Below are 10,316 nucleotides of genomic sequence, written 5' to 3' on the forward strand. Positions count from 1 at the left end.
GGTAAAAATCAATTTCTAATCAATTCAGATTTTAGACCACCGTGATTCAGACTATGTTGAAAAGTTTCACCAAAAAAAAAATAGTTTTTGTTCTTCATACCCTGAATGTGAAATAATGACTTATGTGCAAGACGAAAATGCGCTGAAAATTGGCAATGCCAATAAATCCACTATAGTTAGCTTCTCGCAATAAAACATCACCCCTTATTGTTTACATATGGAAGGTATGAGTTTTAGCTATGAATTCATGAACAATTTTGACCTATCGAATGTTAGGAGGTCATCATGACCATCTAATTGTTTACAGGTTAGATATTCATCTCTTTCGTTAGACCTAGTTCAGCATATTCATAACGCATCATCTTGTGTTGGATTAATCATTATTGTTTCAAATGTATTGTTGCAAAATTCTTTCTCTCTTATGTTAACATGCTATTGTATACTTGTAATACTTATGTATGTTTTTTTTTTCAGTATCTCCTCTTGGTACATAGAGTAATAACAGGAGCGTTAGCCTTGAGCCCAATCAGAATAACTGCTCCCATTTTGTCGAACAAGGCATACAACACAGTAAGTATAAATCTCCATATTTTGTAATATATGTAAACTTAATTGTAAAACTACTGTTGAAGTTAAAGTTGATGTTGAACCTTACACTATTTTGATAGTAGTTAATTACTTCGACACAGAAAGCAGTAATAGAGAAAACATTCAACCGGAGCACTATTGCCTCTTTTTTCACACAGATACTCAAACCAGACAAAGCCTGTTTTAAATACAGTTTATGTGGAAATATTATATATGCCTATTCTATTATTATAATTATTATTACACTTTTCATTTCACGTCTTTGCATGTCGTACACTTCCGCGTCGCCAGTTTGCAAACGTATAACGTATATGACACAAAAACAACAAACAATTGTAATTACAAAACATTTATTCCCAAACAAACCAAAATTAAAATAAACAAGGCCATATAGATGGCTGCAGTCGCGTGCTCATTAGTGTTTACCGACCGACCAACCAACCTACCAACTGACCGAAATTACTGAACATGTTTAGAAATGTTGAAATGTTTAAAAACATTTATATTTTTTTAATTTACACGTGCGTAGCCTGTCACTTTTGACGTGCTCATATAACGTAATTTCGAGTTGAAAAGTAAGTCAAGAAAACAGAAATCGGGCAAAAAGAGTGCGCAATAACATTTAACACACAGTGCGCGCGCAAAAATCTGCGCACTCATGGCAATTTTGTAAACGCTTAAAATTGCCTGAAACGTATTCTTCTTATTTCATCGAAAATAAATTTTGAAAATTTTAAGCGCGCGTACGCATGCGTTACATGCGCTACGTACGTAATTGTATTGCCATATGATGATTTATGCCCTGAAATTTATGAGTACCAAATTTTATTTAATTGTGATTCATGGTTGTGAAGATATGATTACAAACGTGATTTCGTTAAATCTTGCGTAGACTGCGTAATTTTTTATTGCGCAACGTGAAAACATAACCACATCGATTCCTGGCCATAAGGAATATACTGTGAAAAATTGACTTAGCTAGATTAAACTGATAAGATAAGGTCAGAAAGCGATAAAACGCATAGTGATAACGGACCGACAGACAGACAGACAGACCGACAAACCGACAGACAGACCGACCGACTGACCGACATAGTGAACTATAGAGTCGCGTCCATGATTGCTATTTAACTAATACAATTTTCTTTTCATTCATTCAACATTTATAATCCATAAAATATATATAAACAAGAAATATTTCTTACAAAAAACGCTGCTCGCTTATTAAACAGTTTTAAAGATATATTGTCCCTCTGAAAAATATTTTTTATTTCAAATTTGTTTTTGAATGTGTCATTTTATTGTCACATAATAGTTATTTTACCTGAAAAAATGTAATTTAAAGCGAAAAATACTTAAATTGTCTGTCAGACAATGGTTTTTGAGTTATAATAAAAAGTTTCTTTTCTCTTAGTTATTTATATCCATTACAGATGATCGTGCATTTGAAACAAGTGATTTACAGCTGATTTCTATTTTCTTCTATTAACTACAAAAAAATCTGAAAGCGATATTTCCTTATTTTGTTCAACTTCAATTGGGTGATGACCTTGATCTTGTACAGGTGAACTTTATGCATGCAACTGAATACTCTTTAGAGACAACGTGACTACTTCAAGTTGGCACAAGTGGACATTCTTCCACAATCTGTTGATTGGCGTCAACCAATCAAAGGGCAAGAATCCAAAATCGTTCAACCGTGAGCACTCATAGACTCTTTTCCAGACGTTTTGTGGATGCAACAGCTGGACCTATAAATTATAGTGGATGATCCATTTTCACATTTATGTCACTCTCTCAGTACTAAACTTGCTGCAGCTTTATATCTGATTTCGTCATCTCTTGTGACGTAGCGGGCTAGAGCAGCAGCGTGAAAAGAAAGTCCTCACAAACATTTAAAAAAAGCTAAATTCGTACATTTAAACACCTAAAAAATACATTATACAGACTACTTTTTAGGAATCCAAATAGAAGTAAAAATACTTGTCTCATTAGATCCCTAACTAACCATATATAAAATCATAAGCAAAAGAAACATTAGTAGGCCTATCATACAGTAAGTATTAATTATTTAAACCATTGTTTTTAGTCGCGTGGACGCGACTCTATAGTTCACTATGTCGGTCGGTCTGTCGGTATGTCGGTCTGTCTGTCGGTCCGGTATCACTATGCGTTTTAGCACGCGACTTATGGCTGTTGGTCTTGTTCTACCTACAATTTCTTTTATCTAAAATAACATAAATGATTTGCAGCAACTTAATTCATTTTATATAAGTTATTCCATAATGTTGTTCCATTATAAGTAACACAAAAATGACATTTTCTATTTAAATCTAACAAAATGAATATTGAGTGTTCTTACATTTCTTAAATAATATACACTGTTTTGATCACGCAAACAAAAACATTATCATAATTAGGATCGGCAATGTATTATTGACAAACTTAAAAATAAGACAGTATTTGAATAGTATGAAGATTTTAACAGTTTAAAATGTAAAACGTCTTATATAGATAAAATAATTATAATGTTATATGTTTATGTATTCTTCTATCAGGCTTACAACGCATTGAAAATACAAATACAAATAAAAAACACTATGGTACCTCTGTTACCTTCCAACCCAAAATATATATAAAATACAAAATAGTATTAAGCAATAAAAGGCAAGTTTTTGATAAACTACATTCTTTATATATAAAAGATATTCAAAATTATTATATGAGTAAAATAGATGTTAATCATATACTGTATAAATATAAACCTTGTACACATGTTGTCTAATAGAACTATTTCTAGCATAATTACACTACGATAGCTCTATTTAGGAAGTGTTTCTGACATTTCAATTTTCAGAAAAAAGATCATATCAATAATAACCATTTGTTAGTCAGAGAATAATAATGAAGAACTATTACCACAACATTGTTGTAGTTAATTTAGTCAGTGGTTGCCTGTTGCTTTCGGTCTCAAGGGTACTGTAGTTTTGAATCGTTTTCGAAAATGTACTGTACATTTTTTAGGTAATATGCTTAGTTTATCATTAAAGATGTATTGTCTCCCCAAAAAATGAAAAATGAATGTTAATAAAAACAGACTTTGAATAGGTAATTTTGCAGTTTTAATAAAGTTAATCACTTTTGTAGAAAAAAAAATTTAAAAAAAAAGTCTGTCACTTATAAATGGCATATTCAAAAGACAAATTGTAAAAAAACATTTTTTCGAGTGAACAATATCTTTAAACATTTCTTTGAGTTTTAAGCTATTTTTTAATGTTTTGACTTTCCTCAATTTGACCACAAATATTGTTTTCTTCCTAGTAGAGCTGGATCTTCTTGAAGTTCTTAATCTTAAAATCAGGTGGAACACAATCTCCAGAATATCTAAGTGTAAAAAGGAAAACACTTGGTATTTTCAGGCAGTTAAAGGCATCAAGCTATTTTAGTACAGTAATTCAAAAGTCAATTGCTGAATTTTGTTTTAGAAATATCCGTTGGCCTTACATGGCATAATACATCATCTTACATAAGGATTAGTGCTTTTGAATATTTTTAAAGCTAAACGTTCTCTTTAGAGGAGAGTAGGAGGGACCACCGTGTTAAACTTACAAAGTTGTAGTTGAAATACTTCCCAATACAATTCCGTTTATTGTGATACCCGGCATGTATAGCCATGCAATAGCAAAAGTATGTAACGACAAACGTACACAAGTTTGTTTTCTTATAATATAGATTTAATAAACATTTACCTACCTGAAGGTTTTAAGATTGCGATGATTTTCGCAGGCCGTGGCCACTTTCTCTAGGCCTTCCTTGGTCATCCGTAAACTGACAAGTTTAAGACGTTCAAGTGATTTGATTCTGTTTAACATCATCACAACTGCATCACATGTTTCATCTTTAATCGTACATTCTTCTATACGTACTTTTCCTTCATCTCTTTTACCATACAGGCTTAACGTCTTTAGATCGGGCATTTTGTCTAAATTTGTTGCGACATAACTAACAACAATGTCACAATGGTCGGTCATGTCTGTGATCTTTAACTCTACCATCTGACGACACTTGCTGGCCTGTTGAACAATTATAAATGCTCCTTCGCTAGATAGTCTTTGTAGTGGAAGCATAATCAGTTTTAATGATTTCATCTTATATATTCCTTGGGCAAATGATTTGCTAGCTGCGTCAAATACCTGATATATAGAAAGCTTCTCCATCATTTGTAGTTGGTTTAAGTTTTCTGACAATGTAACCATTCCTTTTTCTGTAACAGGACTGTAACTGACATTCAAGTTGGTCAGTTGTTTTATGTACTTAAACTTTTCCGCTAGATACCCGATTCCATCGTCAATGGGATTATTCTTGAGGATCAATTCCTTTAAATCGCGAGTCTGCTCTAATGACTTTGCAACTGTTCTGCACATCTCAGGTCCAACGTTGGCACTTGAAAGGTTAATTACAGTGAGCGTTGACTTTCGTAAGGCTTTTGTCAAAACGCCAGTCATGCAACTTATATCAAACCCAAGAATAGTAATCTTTTCGATGTTTACATTCTGGAGTGAACGTACAACAGGTGTGATGTCTGTGTCACCTTTGTTTCTGTTATTGACTGAAAACGTCTCGATAAAAGATAAATGATGATAGGCGGGAAAGTGACTGAGCTGGACTCTCGGTGGTTTTTTTTCTTTCTGATACTTTCGTAGTTTCTCTGTTATCTCATCAAAAGGCATTTGTGAATACTTTTGCACCTTTTTGGTAAATTTGTCTTCATCATTTGGAAACATTTCCCACAAGATAGCTGTGATATGCATGGGGATGTTAAACAATTCGATTTTAAGAATATCTAGGTTTGTAATCTTTGATGGTTCTTCTCGGGACTTACTATGTTTGAGTAGATAGCCAAGTGAGTTCGCGGTTGTCGTAGGAAAATTACTCAATCGAATATGTCTATGTTTCAATATTGGAACCATAACATCATTGAGAGAACCACAACAATTACTTTCGTGATAACATCGAATAATTAATTCTAAATATTCTTGGTACCGCATACTTTCTTCAAAGGATAGTCTACCTGATACATAGTCATCGCTTCTACCTGCAAATCTCTTTTCGAAAATCTTCAATAAGCGATTTAAAACCAATTTAGCAACTTGTTTATGTTCACCACTCAAAAACAAAAGTAACATCTCAAATTGAAGAGCAGCTTCGCAGGTATCTATTTTAATTAGATATTGAAAGTGAAATTCTTCATATTCACGGAGTGCCAATTGAGCAGCAAACATTGCTGCACACTTTTCCTGCACAGTTTTGTGGAAGAATAGAAACCTGACCTCTGGCTTCATTCTGTCTGTAAGCGGTTTCGTTGGGAAGTAACAGTCACCAAGTGCCATATTTCTGTCTTCTGTTTTTTTGCATGGTCCATTTCCCGACATGTCTCTCATCAATAATCCAATCTCGCATGCAATTGTAACAACTTGCGTTTTAGTTGTTCCTTCGCATTCTAAATGAGCATTAAAGTCACTTTCGCTGAACTTGAGGGTCCTGTTTTTAAATAGTCCGTCTAACCCAACACGGCCAACAATTTCAATAACTTTATTCAAATATACATCCAGTTGTTGTTCGTTTCTGCTGTTTTTGGCCAAGTGACTCATAAACATGTATTCTAACAGTTGTTGATATAGTTCACTCAATGTTTCTGGAGGTTTCATTGATGCGTTGTCTTTCCATAACCAGCAAAGGATCATAGTCATCATTGGTAAGGTGGCAATACCGTTGATTAGGCCATTGTCGTACAAGTACTTTTTCAGAGCTTGTCCTTTTTCTGCGTCTCCTTGAAAAACTTTATCCACATACAACTCTACGTTTTCTTTAGAAAAACCCTGTAATTCACAATGTAAGTAGATACCTCTATGTTCCTTGAACTTATCAACTCTCCATGGCCGCGAAGTTACAACCACAAAACTTGTCCTCAGATGTTCATTTTTTAGTAGCTTCAAGATTCCTCCATTTTCTTGGCTGTCATTACTCTGTGGTTTGTATTCATCACATGCATCGAGTAGCACAGCTACTTCTTCCGGTTGTTTTTTCACAAACTTATTCAGCAAATCTTCATGAATACGATGGTCTTCTGTCAGAATACCATGCTTAAATATAGCTTCAACAACATCTTCATCTGGAGATACATTCTGCATGCTAAGAGCTACTACAAGCTTGAAACGTTTTATTGGTGAGTCACTGTTTTTTTTTGCCCAGTCATAAGCCATTTTATTTATAAGCGTTGACTTGCCAATCCCGGCTCTACCGTAACATAATACCCTGGTTATTGGAGTTCCATCTGTGTTCTGCCTGAATATGTCATGGTAAGACTTTAGAGGAATTTTAAGTTGTTTGCTGAGCAGATATACCGCTAATGTTTGGTCTGTAAACAGTTTGTCCATTCTGTACATATTTGAATGATCCCATGGTATTTTAATCGGATTCTTCGTTTGAAGATAATGATGTTTAACAGCGTTGATGCAAAGTTGAAGGTCGTTTTCCTTATTTTCAACGATGTTTGATTCTGAGTAGTGTAAGAGAAAAACAAAAGGTAATTAGTTTGAAACAACTTTGAACGAAGAGCGATCCAACCGCACCCACCTCTAGTATCAGTTGCCTTACGATTAATTATGAAAGAACAATGTGCAGTATTAATATTTGTAGTTTTTATGTAGTATTTATTGCATAAAATATAAGAAGAATAAAGTATTTGTGTGTATATTAACTAAATAATGATTTTTTTTTAAATATCTAAGGTACTGGACATTTATATTTGTGGGTTTTCTTCCAATATTTATTGACCTATTGAAACGAATTTAGGTTTATGAAGAATGATAATTGAAAACTAACCACTGGGAAATACTTGGATTTTCTTCGGCATAGTTTGATCCAATGACATACTTTGAACTTCTCCATTATCTTTGGGTATTTGTAAACCCTTCGCTTTGGTTTTTCTGGTCGTATGCGATTGTTTACCGGTACTAATAGATAGGTCTATGCCTACTTCAACTTTCATTTCTGTGGGATTATTTCCTTGTTCTTGGGAAGCTAGCAGTTCTTTCCCAAGCTTTTCGATTTCTTTAAAGATCCTCTCTTGGTTTGTAGCACTAATATCCTTAGTTTTATACTCATCTATCACCTTTTCGTCAACTCCTAATGCTTTCAGAATTTCTGCTAAACGAATCCATTCATTCTTGAAGTTATCTAGACTAATACGATAGTTAGGCTTGTGTGCTCGATCATTTCTGAACTTTTTGAGGCGATTAACTTTGTTTAATTCCTCAGCAGATACGGAAAATCGCCTTATCAAACTACATAATAAAGTGATATCAAGTTCGTCTATATCAGCTTCTCCTTCCTTTGGGAATAGCAGTTCATTTTTTAACATCTCTTCACACAATTTATGTTTATTATTTTTCATAAATTCGTGAAATTGGGACGGTTCTAGGGGTATATCAGATACATGGGTAAGGAAAAACTTTCTCATTGCCTTTGTACCTTCCTCAAATAGCAAATAACAAAGTCGGTAATAGTTGTTAGATTCGTCATTATAAACCGGATGATTACTTGCCATGGTTTCTGAAAGCTGATGACCAATTTAGGAATCTGTTGATAAGTGAAGACGTGTTAGTTAATGATTATTTACATTAGCTAGTATTACTATCAGTGGCGTAATTTCAGTCGATTCTCTTATGCTATCATACCGGCAAAAATCAGCTTGCAGTACGTGTCTGATCACGGCAACAGCCCATGCCATAGTAGCTAACTTTTACAAAATACTAACTTGACCTAAATAATCTCTTAATATCAATATATCGACACTGAGCAATCATTCACCTATTACAACTGTTAATGTAGAAACGTAGCAACCGTTAATGTCCGCGAAGTAAAACTTCAGCTAATATAGAAACACAGCTGCCTCAATTTGTTGTTGATTCACAAACTTTTTTATAATAAATACAAATATGAGTGAGTGAGTTGTTTATTTGTAAAGCCTCTAGTGGCTAAGCTGCCTCTCCTGAAGACTGGTCTCCACACTGTTATATTAATTAAGTAAAAATATAGTAACAAAAATTGCCAATGTAGTCACTATGGCGGCCAACAATTGTAGAATTACTATTATATTTTCCAAACCCTTTGTCTAAATTTGTTTAGATGTGCGTTCTACCTGCCTCGCGTCTACTACCACCTTTCTAAAAACCCTAAATTACATGCTGACGTTGATAAAAATTAGATAGATTACAAGTTATCGAAGTAATCACCTAACAGAAGAGCCTTACCATCCCGTAAAAGCTCAAAATACCAGGACTACTTAAATATTTCAAAGAACGCTTTTGCAAGAGACTAACTAGATTAAGGATATGTTATAACATTTTTAAATGGCTGGAGCGAATTCAAGGTGCATACTGTGTGGATTAAGAATGTTTAAAAATCATCAATATATACTTTCTTTTTTATATTGGCAAAATAATGACATAAAGACAACAAACAGCAAAGAACACGAACAAACAAATTTAGATGCCCGAATAACCCGTTAAAAAAAAAAACAACCAAAACTTGTGTCCAACGTGGTCCAATAGATACCTGGGAGTCAAAAAATAATATTTTTAGGATTTTGTGAATAGTTACATGAAATTATTAATTATTATGACACCAATTCTAGGCACATAAACATGCTTTAATTAACTGAAACAATGCAGTTTATAATAGATATTATTACAATAGATAAATAAAACGAACTGTGCCTCTGCTGAATTTGTTATACTTGATTATCCCAAATGAAATTAATCAATAATTTTCACCTGAATATCTTTATAGGAATACGATAAATAGTCACTACTTACTTTTTATCTTTGTAATATTAAAGCTTACCATCTGCATGCAAAGTAAATGAGGTCCAGGTACCTTTATCCTTCGTTGATTTGTAGAAAGTTTAGTTCCACCAGCACGAGCCACTCCTTGCCGAATGCCAAAAACTGGTGATCGGCTGAGTATTTCAAACCAATGCGTACGTCACTGTTGAATTTGTTATGTTTGATTGTTATGCTAAAATGTAAAATGTTCCTACACAATGATGATTTCATAGCTGAATGCACATTTTCCTAAACATTTAAAAATAGCAATACTGGTTTTTACAGGTTTTTTTTAGGCCTATTCCAATAAGATCTCTCTGGCGATTGATCCATTGTCAAGAATATACTTTTCTTTATTATTTGTATAGGCTTCTATTCATTTAATTCTTTATCAATGCACGTATTTTTCTAGGAAAACTAGCCCCGAATCATTAACATTTAAAATGTATTTGAATTAATTAATTTGTTGCAAGTATGAATTGGAAATAATAATAATAAAAAACATTCTTTTTGTCATATACTGTATGTTGTTATATTTAATTATTATGTACGTTTTTGTAATGTCTCCACTGTTTGAAAGCATACAAAACTGTAAGTATATGCCTAAATCTCAACATTTTGTTTGCATGATGTAAATTGTAAAACTACTATGATTTAATAGTGACTTTGATTTTACAACGCGAACAGCAAGAATACTACCCACAGAGAAATAATAAGATCGAAAAGATATTACATATTAGAGAGCTTTGAATTTGTAATAACCTAGGACCATGACGTCATGTTAATTCATGTTGCGCATGCGTTTGAGTTGTTTTAGTAGTTTCTGTCAAGTCATCGCTC

General features: G+C 33.3%; 1 protein-coding gene across 1 annotated transcript; it reads right to left on the reverse strand.

Annotated features, from left to right (window-relative positions):
* Positions 1-946: 946 nt before the first annotated feature.
* Positions 947-9,142, reverse strand: LOC140047352 (baculoviral IAP repeat-containing protein 1f-like). The gene is made up of 3 exons (XM_072092309.1): positions 7,474-9,142; positions 4,342-7,147; positions 947-3,972 (listed from the first exon to the last, which is right to left on the reverse strand). The coding sequence occupies exons 1-3, from the start codon at positions 8,195-8,197 to the stop codon at positions 3,906-3,908; spliced, it is 3,597 nt and encodes a 1,198-aa protein (XP_071948410.1). The 5' UTR covers positions 8,198-9,142; the 3' UTR covers positions 947-3,905.
* Between the last annotated feature and the right edge of the window lie 1,174 nt (positions 9,143-10,316).

The sequence above is a fragment of the Antedon mediterranea genome, chromosome 4, assembly GCF_964355755.1.
Source record: "Antedon mediterranea chromosome 4, ecAntMedi1.1, whole genome shotgun sequence".
Taxonomy (NCBI): domain Eukaryota; kingdom Metazoa; phylum Echinodermata; class Crinoidea; order Comatulida; family Antedonidae; genus Antedon; species Antedon mediterranea.